At 35.5% G+C, this 16,446-nt stretch overlaps 1 protein-coding gene across 5 annotated transcripts in view; it reads right to left on the bottom strand.

The window, feature by feature from the left end:
* Nucleotides 1–16,055, bottom strand: part of LOC110464267 — a 54,593-nt gene extending 38,538 nt beyond the window's left edge. The window contains exons 1-14 of one of the 5 annotated variants that reach the window (XM_021519380.1): nucleotides 15,967–16,055; nucleotides 12,873–13,010; nucleotides 12,151–12,319; nucleotides 11,277–11,364; nucleotides 9,223–9,350; nucleotides 8,588–8,667; nucleotides 7,742–7,818; nucleotides 6,180–6,283; nucleotides 4,508–4,570; nucleotides 4,238–4,292; nucleotides 3,338–3,648; nucleotides 2,370–2,430; nucleotides 2,181–2,255; nucleotides 103–159 (exon numbers count right to left, since the gene is read on the bottom strand). In XM_021519380.1, the coding sequence (XP_021375055.1) occupies nucleotides 103–159; nucleotides 2,181–2,255; nucleotides 2,370–2,430; nucleotides 3,338–3,648; nucleotides 4,238–4,292; nucleotides 4,508–4,570; nucleotides 6,180–6,283; nucleotides 7,742–7,818; nucleotides 8,588–8,667; nucleotides 9,223–9,350; nucleotides 11,277–11,364; nucleotides 12,151–12,319; nucleotides 12,873–12,960 (1,356 nt within the window). In that variant the 5' untranslated portion in view covers nucleotides 12,961–13,010; nucleotides 15,967–16,055. The other 4 variants (XM_021519381.1, XM_021519382.1, XM_021519378.1 and 1 more) reach the window with 4 other exon arrangements.
* Between the last annotated feature and the right edge of the window lie 391 nt (nucleotides 16,056–16,446).

The raw sequence follows: 16,446 nt of genomic DNA, 5'->3' as shown, positions 1-16,446 counted from the left end.
CTTGTCCTAAAGAATTTTCAGAATTTGCCAAGTTGATATTTCTCATATTTTTTCTAGGTCGCAAAAAAACAACTTTTGTGAAGTGTGAGAGACAAACAATACCGTAGGTGAACTGTGTCCATTCTGCTTCACAACTGGAATAACCTCAGGAACAGGGATCTGCAATATTGAAATCAACACTATATCATCATCTGTCAGTTTCAATTTCTATACATGTTTTATAATTTGCATCAATATCATATATTAAAATCTGCAGGGGTAAAGGGATTTCACCTAACTTGGTCTGTCTGTGATTGAACTTTGTATGCGTGAACTTTGGGTTTAACACTGTGTGCCCAGGAGAAGTGGGGCCCAATATGGGAAATATGAGTACATTCATAATTTAGAGCTTTACCTCCACAGGAGGAGTGGGGCCCAATATGGGAAATATGAGTACATTTATAATGTAGAGCTTTACCAACTCCAGATATATCACAACTGCCATGTTTATATAACCTTCAATTTATTTGGGTTTTAACACGGTTCATAAACAAGAGGCCCAATGGGCCTGCATCGCTCACCTGGTATAAATCTCACACTTGTAACCTTAAAAGTGATCTAAAATAAAGCTACAGGCAAAATATCAGAATGTATGTTTAAAATTCATTCNATGCTACTGACTAAATATCAACATCCTGAGCCTTTTGGTTATTCAGAACAAGTTGTTTAAATATTTTGAACATATTTGCTCCTTGTGACCTTGAATATGATTCAAGGTCATACATTTGAACAAACTTGGTAGCCCTTGATCCTAGTATGCTACTGACTAAATATCATCACCCTGGGCATTTTGGTTATTCAGAAGAAGTTGCTTAAAAAATTTAACATATTTGAACCCTGTGACCTTGAATATAAGTCAGGCATTCACTTTAACAAACTTTGTAGCCCTTCATCTCAGCATGCTACTGGCCAAATATCATCAACCTGGGCATTTTGGTTATTCAGAAGAGGTCGTTTAAAGATTTTACAAATTTGACCCCTGTGACCTTGAATATAAATCAAAGTCATTCACTTTAACAAACATAGTAGTCCTTGATCCCAGCATGCTACTGATTAAATATCAACATCCTGAGCCTTTTTGTTATTCAGAACAAGTTGTTTAAATATTTTGAACATATTTGCTCCTTGTGACCTTGAATACAATTGAAGGTCATTCATTTGGACAAACTTGATAGCCCTTCATCTCAGCATGCTACTGGCGAGATATCATCACCCTGGGCATTTTGGTTATTGAGAAGAAGTTGTTAACAGTTTTTTTAAGACAATTGAGCCCTGTGACCTTGAATACAATTGAAGGTCATTCATTTGAACAAACTTGATAGCCCTTTACCCAAGCATGCTACTGGCCAAATATCATCTCCCTGGGCAGTTTGGTTATCTTAAAGTTTTTAACATATTTGACCCCTGTGACCTTGAAAATGGGTCAAAGTCATTAATTTTAACGAACTTTGTAGCCCTTCATCCCAGTTTGCTTCTGGCCAAATATCGACACCCTAGGCCTTTCGGTTATTAAGAAGAAGTCGTTTAAATTAAAATATTGACGCCGGACGACGGACGGACGACAGACGGACGCTGCGCCACGGCATAAGCTCACTTGGCACTTCGTGCCAGGTGAGCTAAAAATTGGATAGAAAAAAATCCAGATTTATTAATGAATGGGAGCCAATACAAGAAATATAGGTAAACTTGTAACAGAGGTAGTCTCAATAGGTTATTTACCTATATTGGTAAACTTGTAACAGAGGTAGTCTCAATAGGGTATTTACCTAAAGTAAACTACTTTGCAGATATGAGAAAATGGTAGTATCTCAATAGAGAGGCTTGCCAGGACTTTCAAAATACATGAAAGAAATGAGTTTTATAATGTATAGCATTTTTCAACTCAAGAGAGATCACAATTGCCATGTTTATCTAACCTTCCATTCGTTTTGTTTTAAACATGGTTCATGAAAACATAGCTAGACAAAATTTATTTTTATAAGACTTCCAGGACTTAATCTACAGTTGATCCATAAGTATTATGTTATAAAATATCATTCAATTGAAGGCTCTTTTTTATTATCATATTTTAACATGATTTTACCAATTGCCTCCCCTTCCCCTTCATGACTAAATATCAATGTTATCAAACAAGTCTCAACCTTTACTTGTCTCCATGATGGATTCCGTGGGTCAGCCTTCTCCTCTTCATCATCATTGACCAATTCATAAGGGTCCTGGAAAATAAAAACGTACATAACATTACAAGGTATTCCAATTCATGTCATACGAGATAAAACGGAGTAAATTACTAGTCCAGGATTACACTGAACTCTCTAATGTTGGCTTACCTCGTCTGAGGAGGAAGTGTCGTCTCGTTCGTAGTCTGTCGGCAGCTTTTCTAACTCCTCACTGAAAACCAGAACATCAGGATGAGTTTTGTAACCAAATGTCATCTCAATATGTTAGGGCTGTTCTGTAATTTATCATAGGGGGAGGTGGAAGGCACCTGTATTAATGTTTCATGAGTGGTAATGTTAAAACCAGATCTGCCTACCATCCCTTATATTGAATCACTGAATCACTTTTAAAAAATTGTTGTGGGGTCTCTGAAAAAGTGCCTCCGACCTGCTGGAACTGCCCAAATTAGAATACTCTGGTGTTTGTTATTAATCGTCATTCCCAACACATTAACAGAAAATGGTTAAAACATGATGTATAAATAACTGAATTTTTTGGCAGTTTGACTCTAATGTCCAGAACTAGTTTAAAACTATGGAACCCACATTGTAAAATTTCAATATAACCAGAACTTTAATAAGTCCAATCAGAATTCTATGGGAACAGAACCTGGCACTTGCCTATAGTCTAGATTTATCCCTGAATCTATCTGATTGCGCCACGGATCTAACCATTTTTTTCATTTTTTTCATTTTTTTTCAGTACTACATTTAAAGTGTTAACATGTTAACAGAACATCATTTGACTAATTGTATGACTTTGAAAGCTTTGGTTTGGTTTGGTTGTGACTTAAATCCTATTAACAGCAATGGTAATTCAAAGATGAGCCAGGTTTTGGTGGAAGAGGAAAACAGAGAATCTGGAGAAAAATCAACCCGAGGCCAGTACCTTGCGACTTCCCCATGTAGGCCTCGATCCTGTGACCCAGCGGTGGAGGGTTAGTGATCGTAGACATCAGACACCTTAACCACTCGGCTTTGAAAGCACTCAACAAGTTGGGGATTAGATGTATAATGGAGGGAAGGCTATCGTTAACAATATAAGACTTACTCCATGGCGTTAACAATATAAGACTTACTCCATGGCTTTAAATGCCCTTGACAAGTTGATGATTCGTTTCTCCCCTGGAAGATTCCTTATCTGAGGCGGTAAATTTGCCTCGTCCTCATCATCAAACGCATTTTCCTCTAAAACCTTCCTTAGCTTTTCGTCAGTTAGTTTTTTGTCCTTCTCGTACCGAAAGTCCTTTCCCTGATGCTCCAGGTCGCGGATGTTACTGTCTGATGCATGTTTGTTGTTCTTACAGATATCCAGACCTTTCTTGTTGACAGCTATGGCCTGATCCAGGCGTCCAAGTTCATTAAACGCTTGAGCAAATCGGTAGTGGCCCTGCAATAAATTAATAATAGTTAAATAAAATGTATACAAGTACACAAAACAAATAGGGCTTCAAAACCTCTCTAGCTACTTTCTAGTGGATCTGATTGCTCATTTCAATGTTTCGTATTAGAAAGCAAATCACTGACTGATACGCCAAAAGCTATTCCAGAAATAGACATATAAGGAGAAACCCTTTGAGTTTAAATCATATAATTATATTCTTATATAGAACAGCCCTTATTAAATCTAAATGACATTTTCCAGTAAATACAATATAACCCCAAAAATATTCCTGGTTACTCTTGAATTAATATATCCCACTAATCTTTGTTAAAAATTGGGAACTGAATCAAGATTGCAGTGTAACATTACAATACAGACCTACAGATTGACTTCTGTCAAACTCCTGTTTATTGCTTATGTTACAATAATACTTCTTTTACTTCTATGTATTGCTTTCACAGAAACTAATTTGCTTACTCTGTTTATTGCTTATGTTACAATAATACTTCTTTTACTTTCATGTATTGCTTTCACAGAAACTTATTTGCTGGAGTAAACACTGTCAGAAACAATCTCACATCCATCGGGGACTTACCTTGGGCCAGTCAGGTTTAAGTGTGACAGCTCGTCTTCCATCAGCTAACGCTTCCCTGTAAATATTACATAGAGTTACCATCTAATGTCTTCACTCATAGGACATTTTCTCAAATACTACAATTTTCAGTTTACAGCACCAAACCTATAAATAAATGGTGATTTCAGATTCAGAAAGGTTTTGCACACTGACTACTATTCACTCTAAGGGTGCAGATTTTATTTTTATATGAAATCGCTGTCAGTTTTTATCAACCCACTGATCTCTCACCTGTACTTCTTCAGTCGGTTGTAAGTCTGTGCTCTGTTGCCGAAGAAAATGTGGTTAAAAGGGCTGAAAATCAGGGAGAAAATTAAATTAAAATCTCAATAATCTTTAATTACATTCTATAACACACATATTGGGGGAAAGGAATATGTATTTCTGGCTAGCCCAGATTAATTTTACAGCATCAAACTAATGCAATCTGATTAAAATCATATGTTACATGGCTTTGTTAACTTTGTACTACCCCTGAACATCTCAGTGGGCCGCGGTCAAGGTCACGTTCCGGTGACCTTTATATTATAAATATTCATTAAATTTTGACCAATCAGAGACCCTCTTTCAAAAGGGCACTCGGTGTTGTAACAAATATGGGGGACATTGATAAGAATGATGCGAAAGTTCTGAAGTTATCTGAAACCCGAACAGAAAAAAGATATTCAAAGCTTTATTAGAGAAGAAAGACTGTATGGCGGTTGTTACCCTATGGGTACATTTTCCTTGGCGTCATAGAAACGTCAGTTCCCGCCGCCATATCTGTTTTGGAAAACTAATCTGTTCGATACCCCTCGCTATTTATCTATCAACCATGATATTCTGATTCGCTGGCAAACTTTTGCCAGCGCGCTTCTGATTGGTTCATCTAAAGGTCACTTGAACGTGACCCTGACTACGGTACATTTAGATGCTCAGGCAGAGACATGTAACAGATGATTTTAATCAGATTGCAAACAAACGCATCTAAGGTAACAATTCAAGAAGTCTGTGACATTTTTTAGATTCAAGTGATTTTGATTTGAAATTTGTCAAAACAGTTTAAACTGATCAACTTCCTATGAAAATGGCTTAATTTTCAAGAGACAACCACTAGATGAAAATTGTGCAGGAAGGTTTTATTCTCCCTTATATAGTTATACAGTACTATTATAACAATAAGGTATGGGGTATTCTGGAGTGAAAAGGCAGTAAGCTATCGAACCAAAGAAAACTTGCACAGGTGACAGAAGCTTTAAAGATTTTGCCAACAGGTTAATAAAAAAAATTTAAATGAGTGACAAGGTCTATGAAAGTGATTAAAAATTTATTTTAATTTTACAATAACCTGACAGATTGCTCCAGAATCAATCATATGGGAGGGGTCCAAGTTTTCAGACTCAATAATATACTTAAACTGGTCTATCTTATTAGAAATAGTGGGCTGATCTGAAATAACACACACACACCGATTAAATTTGGATGGGACCTTTTTATCTCCTTTAGGGAAGAAAACATAGGATATTGTCAGGGGTTAACTGCAAAGTTTGGGAATTAGACATAAATGTGAAATAGTTTCGATTGGGAATGAGGCCCATTATCCACCTCAAAAAGTCACTAGAAAAGACACTGCAATTAAATATGGAATAGCCCTACAGTGTTCTCCCCAGAATGTTTTGAAAGAAGCATAATATTTCAATATTGCTGTTAAAACAGCACTCTATGTAAAATCAAAGCAGCATGGTAACTTTAGGTTTACTATGAATATATAGCAGAGAAGATCTAGGATAGCAGCATGGCAAGAAATTATAGGAGCATGGTGCCATGCTGCAAAAACAGCCTGGGGAGAACACTGCCCCTAACCACCACTTGAGTGCATGTTTTCCCTACATTTTACCAGTGTTAATATGGGGGGGACACTTACTCTGCTTTGGCGGCCTTTGTATAGTAGTCTATGGCCGTCTCAAACTTCCCGTGCTGGTACTGCTCGTTACCAGCATCCTTGAACTTCAAAGGATCAGTGGCATCCTTAAATGATAGAAAAGCTTTGATAGATCTCATTGGGTGAAAAATTATTACCAGAAGAAAATGCAACATCATGATCAAGATTTGGACTTGGGACATCCACACTACATCGACGCTCTAAACATCTAAGCTAAATAGTCCAGTCAATTTTTAATCTTTCCTCAAACATTTACCAGACATTCACAAGAAGAAGTGAGTTTTTATGCTGAACCCCAATTCCCAATATAACTTCCAGAAAGCAAAAAACGCTAAGTGTAGGATTGCTCAGATTTACATCTCTCAAGGTGATTTTCTTTCCCTGTCCTTGTTTTTAAATACCCTAACTCTTAAACAGTTATAATTCTGTATAATGCATTGTGAGATGTTTATATGGAACCCTACTGTATAAAACAGTTATAACTCTGTATAATGCATTGTGAGGAGTTTATATGGAACCCTACTGGATAAAACAGTTATAACTCTGTATAATGCATTGTGAGGAGTTTATATGGAACCCTACTGGATAAAACAGTTATAACTCTGTATAATGCATTGTGAGGAGTTTATATGGAACCCTACTGTATAAAACAGTTATAACTGTATAATGCATTGTGAGATGTTTATATGGAACCCTACCGTATAAAACAGTTATAACTCTGTATAATGCATTGTGAGAGGTTTATATGGAACCCTACTGTATAAAACAGTTATAGTTCTGTATAATGCATTGTGAGATGTTTATATGGACCCCTACTGTATAAAACAGTTATAACTCTGTATAATGCATTGTGAGGAGTTTATATGGAACCCTACTGGATAAAACAGTTATAACTCTGTATAATGCATTGTGAGGAGTTTATATGGAACCCTACTGGATAAAACAGTTATAACTCTGTATAATGCATTGTGAGGTGTTTATATGGAACCCTACTGTATAAAACAGTTATAACCCTGTATAATGCATTGTGAGATGTTTATATGGAACCCTACTGTATAAAACAGTTATAACCCTGTATAATGCATTGTGAGATGTTTATATGGAACCCTACGGTATAAAACAGTTATAACTCTGTATAATGCATTGTGAGAGGTTTATATGGAACCCTACGGTATAAAACAGTTATAACTCTGTATAATGCATTGTGAGGAGTTTATATGGAACCCTACTGGATAAAACAGTTATAACTCTGTATAATGCATTGTGAGGAGTTTATATGGAACCCTACTGGATAAAACAGTTATAACTCTGTATAATGCATTGTGAGATGTTTATATGGAACCCTACCGTATAAAACAGTTATAACTCTGTATAATGCATTGTGAGGAGTTTATATGGAACCCTACTGTATAAAACAGTTATAACTCTGTATAATGCATTGTGAGATGTTTATATGGAACCCTACTGTATAAAACAGTTATAATTCTGTATAATGCATTGTGAGATGTTTATATGGAACCCTACTGTATAAAACAGTTACAAACCTTTGAGCGAATACTTTTTCTCTTTTCTTCTGCGAAATCTTTTGCGTCTCTAGCCAAGGACATAACCACCATTTCATCTGAAACAAAACAAAACATCTTACAGCAAATAGTTTGCATTTGTTACATGAACAATCTGTGCAATTTTTACCTCAAGTCCTGTAGTTCATAATCTACTGCAACACAAGGTTAAATATGTACTACAAATTTTATTGTATTCCAACATAAATGGTGAGTAGTTCGTAGGTCGTCTCAAAGCAGTTCACAAATTATTATCTGTGGTTATAGGGCCTTCGCAACCAGCTAATAATTTTTCTGAACTCCCTGGGGAGTATACAGCCAGTGCTGCTATTTCGGCGCCCACAGCTAGTATCTAACAATTCTACCACTGTACTCATTTACAGCCAAGTAGACTGGAACAAGCGGAGTACAGTATCTTGCTCAAAGATACAACACAGTGCCGTGCCGTGACTCGCACCCGCAACCCTTCAGTCACGAGTCCGGCGTCCTACCACTAGAATACTGTGTCTTAACAAGCTTACTCAATCGGTTAGAGAGAAAGTATAACGATCTGAAGCCCATGGTTCGAATCCCAGTCCTGCCCCACTGACTTTTTTACACTCAAAATACCGATGTCGATAACAATATATTTATTTCATTTTTAACATTTCTCGTTTAAAGTACCGAAAGGTATGACTTTCTTTTTAGAAATGCTTAGAAAAGCTATAGCCTTGCCAGTAAAAACAGTTTCCAGAACATTGTTACACTTTCAGGCAGTGGTACCAGGATCCTTAATCTATTGTAACAGTATAAACTGTAATGATGCTTCCAGGTCCCCGTGACACTTACACAATTTAGCGATGTAAAGAACTGCACACTTGGCCTCCTTCTCTCTCAATTTACTAGGCGGTACCTTCATGGCTTTTACACTGGAAAAGTAAGAGATTGCAATGATTATAGCCCACAGTTTGTAGACCAATGCTTATCACTTTATTTTCTTTATTTAATTTGAATACTTTCCCATGTGAAACTTTAAGGGCAAGTAATGATCATTATTGAAATTTGTAGGAAACTTCACAATAGATATTACTGATCAATGACCGTCGCTTTTCTTTACCAGGTAATTTGAGCATTATAAATATTTAAATGTTCAAGACATACACCCTGAAAATCCAAGTAGGATAATTTGCGATAAAATATTCAAGATTGCTAATAGCTATCAAAGTTTTACTTTATATATAAACAATGGATGTTCTAAATGTGATAACAACATTTTTTCTTTTACATGAAATTTTAAGATATTAATAGCTATTGTAGTACAAATCTTGTTGATTATTTTCCAAACAGTCGGAACCATATTTAACAAGCAAGACCTCCTGGCAAGAAGGATCAATATACAAGTTCACACAGAAAACAGAGAGAATAAAAAGCTTGAGGTCGTTCTTTTTTGATTAGGTGAAAACAACTTTGTATATCTCTCTTACCATAGTTTGACCATAAGATCAAATTTTTGCACACTGGAAAAACAGACACTGTACGTAAGAGCTTCAGCTTTTTGATTATCAATCTCATTTATACACTCCAGAAGCTGCAACAGGAAATTCTTCTTCCTCTGTAACAATAAACAACATTATATACACTACTTATTACATCTGTAATTCTTCTTCCTCTGTAACAATAAACAACAATATAATATACTACTTATTACATCTGTAATTCTTCTTCCTCAATAACAATAAACAACATTATAATATACTACTTATTACATCTGTAATTCTTCTTCCTCAATAACAATAAACAACATTATAATATACTACTTATTACATCTTTATCTGGAAATTTGTGTCTCAATCTTTATAACATTACACAACATTATAATAAACTACTTATTACATCTGTATCTGGAAATTTGTGTCTCAATCTTTATAACATTACACAACATTATATACACTACTTATTACATCTTTATCTGGAAATTTGTGTCTCAATCTTTATAACATTACACAACATTATAATATACTACTTATTACATCTGTATCTGGAAATTTGTGTCACTTTATAACATTACACAACATCACCAACCATCAACAAATTCAAGGTTTTTTTTAAGGATTTAAGTTTTGGTTGCCAAACTGAGCACAAGAACATGTTGTTTATGTTTATCAGTTCAGATATTATCATAAGTACATTAAAAGGCTAGGAATAAGAAACACATTCTAAACAGTATATAGGTACTGGGGCTGCAACGGTTACAAACAAGAGCTGTAGGAGAACAGCATAGCTCGTCTATTAAAATTATTTTTGTAAAAAGTGCTAATAGTAATTTGGCCATTACAGGATGTCCCATCTTAGATAATAGATCAGGAAACTAGAACTACATTTACTTCTCCATACTTAAATCTACCATGTCTCAAAGTTTCAAGCTCCTAATTTGTCGGAGATGTCGTTTAAAGGCATACCATCAAATTTACCCCTTTTGGGTCCCCTGGGGTGTCAGGGACTTTATTTGTACAATCTTGAAACCCTTCCCCCTAAAGAAACTCCCTGTCAAATTTGGTTCAAATCTGCCAAATAGTCTAGGAGATATTGTTTAAAGGCAAACTGTCCAATTTACCCCTCTTGGCCGCGCCCTCCTGTCCCCTGGGGGGTCAGGGAATTCATTTGTACAATCTTGAATCCCCTTCCTCTAAGGATGCTTCCTGCCAACTTTGGTTGAAATCTGCCCAGTAGTTTCAAAAGAACTAGAACTTGCCCTAAAACTTTAACCTGTAGAACTTGTCCAAAAACTTAAACCAAAAGATTCATGTTTTGGACCAATATTGAGCAAAATATGGTCCAATTTGTTGCTCAGGAACCTCCAAGCAATCGTTGTAACCATATTACAATGTAAAATTAATCAAAAGTTGAGTAAAACACCAAAACACAGATTGCCCAAAACTTTAACCAACTGGGACGCATACTGTGTACTTCCCCCCCTATTCTTTGAATAGACAAGCTAAAAATGCCACTCGGATAACCGTGTGTACTTAATATCCGTACAGAAACCAGGTAACCGTGTCTTCTTGTGCAATGAAATACGGCCAACAATGGCTCATTATTTTGATAGAAATATGATTACTTATTTCATTAAATGCATAAACACAGATAACTCAATAGTTATATCTTGTGAATACAATTGTAAAACATTGTAAATTCTCAAAATCGTTATGAATTGGTAACATATCTCTAGCCTCCCGATAGTTGTTTTCCAGGTCTGTCAATCAGCAGTCAGGAGTGACGTTTCTGCCTGGGAAACTTGTCAATTAATAATGACCTACATTTTGAGACGGTTTTCGGGTACGTAGATTTGCTAACCGGATAATACCTGTGACCGGATACTCGGTTACCCGTTCCAGCCCTAATAGGTACTCATCAAAATATGCAAATACGGTAAGCAGATTTTATTATTAAAATAACTTCAGGAAATGAACTCAGATTTACTAAGTGCGAGTGATAAAAATTTGATGCTACCCAGTACTGGTAGTGTCATGTTACCTACCAATTTCCTGATCATGAATGCTGTGATGGCTTCTACCAAGTCGGTAATAGCCCATTCCTCCCAGTCAAGGCTGGATAATTCTGTCTCTCTGATAAATTAAAATGAAGAAAAACAGTTACAATAAAATCATTATACATTGTGTAAAAGGGAACAAAATTTTAACTCCAACTGTGATATGAAAATAAGTTTTATATTTTTTGATGCAAATGAATGATATGTTCTCTCATATTCATAAACAAAATCACAATTGAAAGTGAAAGTGTGCCAAAAAAGTCCTTGTTACCAAAATAAACCTGCGAGAATAATGCCTGAAACTTTGCAGGAATGTATTTTAATATCAAGTCCAAGAAAAACGACAAATCTAGGACTTCACCAGAAATGAACTACGATAAGGTATATACAGAACAGGTTAGAATATTCTATTTATATTTTTATATTCCTAGCATCCTACCTCTTTTTGTTTTATATCAGAAATCAACCACGATATAGTCTATAACTGTACAGAATAGGTTAGAATATTCTATTTATATTTTTATATTCCTAGCATCCTACCTCTTTTTGTTTTATATCAGAAATCAACCACGATATAGTCTATAACTGTACAGAACAGGTTAGAATATTCTATTTATATTTTTATATACCTAGCATCCTACCTTTTTGTTTTATATCAGAAATCAACTACGATATAATCTATGACTGTACAGAATTGGTTAGAATATTCTATTTATATTTTTATATTCCTAGCATCCTACCTCATTTTGTTTTATATCAGAAATCAACCACGATATAGTCTATAACTGTACAGAATAGGTTAGAATATTCTATTTATATTTCATATATTTATATTTTTATTTCTATATTCCAAGCATCCTACCTCTTTTTGTACTTTATAAGTCCTGAGTTCCGGACCAGTTCCATCCACGAGGCAGGGACTATACTGTTAACTGCGAACAGGAAGGGTCCCATGGCAAACACGCGGATGTTACTCTCCTGTTTGTCTAGGAACTTGGTGCTCTTCTTCAGCCAAATATTGGCATAATCAGCTGTGGGGAAAAAACATCTTTTTTATATTGTGTTATTCAATTGTCTGTTGTTTGACTATGTTCTGTAGCTGAAAGCAACCTGTGGAAACATTCTGCCCCAAATCAGTCATATATTGTATAACAGGTTTAACTCATTCACCCCTGAGACACATTTTGAACTCATCCAAATAAAAGGTTGGAATAATTCTTAATGAAATTTCAGGGGTGAATGAGTTAAAAATAATTGTAGTGTGAACAATGATTGTATAAACATGCACAGTTACATGTATAAAGGATACATTTAAGTTTACAGTTGGAAACAGTAAAAAATAATATATATATATCTTTTCTGCATGAAAATCTCATAAAACAGATTACAATTTTGCCGAGTGAAAGAAGCCTGTCCTTACAAATTCAGCTGCGTTTTTCTGTGTAATTTAATCCACATGTCTTCAAAACAAAACTGCAACATTCTGTTCAAAGGCAACACATCACTGAAACTAAATTTTAACTGGTATACTAAAGTTACATAGGGGTGAATGAGTTAATACTATGTTGAAAGTGTAGTCCTTACTGAATGTTTTTTCTGGTGTGTCTGGTGAGGGTTCCTCGTCAGAGGAGTCCACTAAATCAGGGATTCCATCGCTGTCTGAATCCGCCATCACTTTTATATCATCTGGAAAATGCGTGGAGATGAAGGTATGCACACTCACTGAAAAATATAATGTCATCATCTTAAAAATTCAGTCGTTCAGCATGTCAACAACTTAATGCTGAAATGATATCAGAATGTGCAGGGAAGTACATCAAAACTTACAAGGAAGTCAACACATTGACTATCTATATATTCTTGACAGAAGAACCAGGGCTTTCATTAGAACCTTGAGAATAGGTTTAGACACTCCAAAATTATATTTTACTCTTGGTTTGAAAGGATATATGTCTGGGATACCCGAACCCGGGTAGCAAGTAGTGTTGTTTTTGGAGACAGAAATTTTGAAAAAGGAGGGAGGAAAGTAAAAGAACTGGACTGGGTTGATTGTTGACAATAAGGTAAGCAATTGGTAGAGCATCTGTCTTTCCTGGATTTGCACCCCAGACTGCTCTGCATTTTCTGCTCTCATTTCCTATGTACTACTGTCTACATAGACATCCAGCATTTTTTTCTCTACATATATTTTACAACAGCCTGTTCTTTTATAAATAGAGAAAATATAGCATTATATTTTTTCTTTGAAATCGGGAAGGCATTTTTCAATTCTACTTTATTTTTGTAAAATCCAGCACTTTGTTTCAGAGGAAGCAGCATTTATTATTACGCTGTCACACCTGACAAAATATCATTAAATTTACAAAATTGGCTCAGATTTCGATAGTCTGTGTTATTTAAAGAACAGATTAGTTTAGCAATCTGAGACAAAGTTAAAACCATCATGACTAGTGTCATCCGGTTTAATTAATGATTCAGCCGACCAGGGTTTCACTTAACCCCCATATGGGGTATATGACAGCCCTAATATTTAGTATAATGGCTTTTGACTCTCATAATTTTAGAGGTTTGTCATATAAAGGGGTAAGAATTAGCAATTTATGCCTAATTTTATCCCTAACTTTTATGTTTTTCATAAACACAGTTACACTGGTGATACTGTTATCCAAGAGTTTTAATTCAGTGTTAATTTGCTAGTCACCTTGTTACTATAACTGTCGTTGGACTGAGGCTTATATTATTTCATTACCTATGGGCAATTCTTAATTATATATCATAATCAGATAACTGTGGTATTGATGAGAGTTTGTAACTGAATTATATGCATTGTAAAGAATGCCTCGGATTCTGAACAAAATTACATTTATTTTATTTACTTTTAAATCCTTATTTACTCCGTCTAGTTAAACTTTGACTCTAAATGACCCCTCAAACAGGATACCTCGACTTGCCTTGAGTGACACTGCACATGTATTTACACCTACTGTTTTTTTAATAATGATGACACAAACCTTGAAAATTATATGCAGAAATTGTTACATTACACATGTTAAAACTGCAAGCAATGCATGTTATTTTTGGCACCAACAAATGCAAGCATGAATGCAAAATGAAAATTAGATTCACCACATTTATAAACATATAACAAGTATCTTTACCTCTATTCATTGATTACCTGGGATTTGTACAAAAGCTAAATCCATGGTGGCATTCAAGTTATTTTACTATTAGTATAATTGTAACATAATTCCATAGCGTGTTGTACATGTAGTCTAAGGTGTTCAGTTGAAACTTTCCAAAGGGGAATTCCCAACATGGAAATAGACTTCTGGGATTTCCAGTCAACACCCCTAGCTACACAGTATATGGCTGTATAGTGTATATATATGCAAATGTGCAACTTCCTTGTAGCAAACTCTTTCCTATACTGCTGTATTAGGCTACTGCAATTAATATTCAAATAGATTGAGTATCTTCCGGTCCTTTCAACAACAACGAGATAATTTTCCATAATTATCTTGCAGAGCCCAAATTCTGTGACGTATCTAACATGACTGATACGTAAATACTCAAGCTAAAAATAGTACTGTTGAAATACAGAAAGACAATAATGAATGTTACGGAGAAAAAATGCACCACAAACCTTATTTTATGGATTGATGGACACAATGGTGAGATCATTTAACGTTATCATTACTCCATGAAATATTACCATAACAATAAATATTGTACATTCCAACAAGATATTGAAGACCTTGTCACAGGTTGACAGGTTTTGGTTATCACGCTTATTGAGAAGATATTGATTATGACAATAAGGATTACAAAATGTCACCTAAATCCTGTATAAATTTATGTCAGTAGTACACACACTTCCTGGTAGTTTATATAGCCCTGGAGCAGGTGCTCTCAAGTAGCAGAATGATCAACAGCTGTGAGTCATTAGGCCTATCAAGTCAGCAGCTCAGACAAGGGACCACTCCTTCAATACTGCAGTGCATCCCATTTTTGCACCTAAGCCAATTTTAAGACACAACCCAATTTTCTTGAACCACAACCCCTCCGACTCGTCAATATTTATCACTTATGTAAGAAACCATATCAAAAAGGACCATCCCAATAAATGTTTACGATTATATGTAGTTTTCCAGTAAAACCAAAAAGTACTCAACAGGTTTTCTGTCATTGTAATGCCGATAAAAAATCTTTGGACAAACCACCCTCTCCCCTCTTGGAAGTTGGGAAATGGCTTAATATAGGTTTAATAACTTGTGCCCAATCCATTTGCTTGGCAATAAAATATGTTTAAAATAAACCCCGTCCCCCGGGTGACCTCTTTCAATATTGTAATCCGCCTTCCCGCGAGATTATCAACCAAAACATTCTACACGCAAACCGATTTATCTACAAAGGTCACGGATAAACAAGCCCCTTTACCGGTACAACAACACAATGAGACATTGAAGTCAAGAGCACTTTTTTATATTCCAGTCACCGTTATTTTTGGCCCAAAAAATCGCATAGACAGCATCTATTTTCACAATATCTTATCTTTGTTTTGATAGAAATGTGCATTTGCACCCACCTTGGTTACGAACTTTGCTTACAGCATTGAACCGGTGAAAAATTCCTCAAACAAAGACCATTGTTTTAATACTAACTTCCGCGAGTGGCTCACCTATTTATGGATGGATGTCTCTCTTCGTCATATATGCAAATCACCGCATAACTTTCGCCTGCGCGCACATGGTCTTCTTGGAAATACAAAATGGCGGTTTCTATTTATTGTTGAGGAAGTAGGCAGCACAGCCTCGTTTTGAAATAGGGAAGTAAATATTAGCGCGAAATTCAAATGTTTCTTTGAACTTACCTTTACAGGGCGAATAAAAGGACTCTACAACCTTATTAAGATGCTCTGATACACATGGTAAGGCTATTTAAAAGTTGAGGCTGTTAATCTGAATGAAAGATGACAATAGCCCCACAGGATATGATAATTTGTTTGTTACAGTCTGTAACGTTAGTGCAGACTGGCAAATTCGTCACATTGTTTCTGCCATATAATTGCCTCCTTCACCATGATGAAGATCTTGCAATATTTATAACTAAGGCGCGGCAAGCCAAGGAACATTTTGGGGGACTAGTGACATAATAGGGA

Source organism: Mizuhopecten yessoensis, unplaced genomic scaffold, assembly GCF_002113885.1.
Source record: "Mizuhopecten yessoensis strain PY_sf001 unplaced genomic scaffold, ASM211388v2 scaffold10979, whole genome shotgun sequence".
In the NCBI taxonomy this organism is placed as follows: Eukaryota; Metazoa; Mollusca; class Bivalvia; order Pectinida; family Pectinidae; genus Mizuhopecten; species Mizuhopecten yessoensis.
The sequence above is the reverse complement of the archived record's forward strand: the minus strand, read 5'-3'. Positions and strand labels throughout refer to the sequence as shown.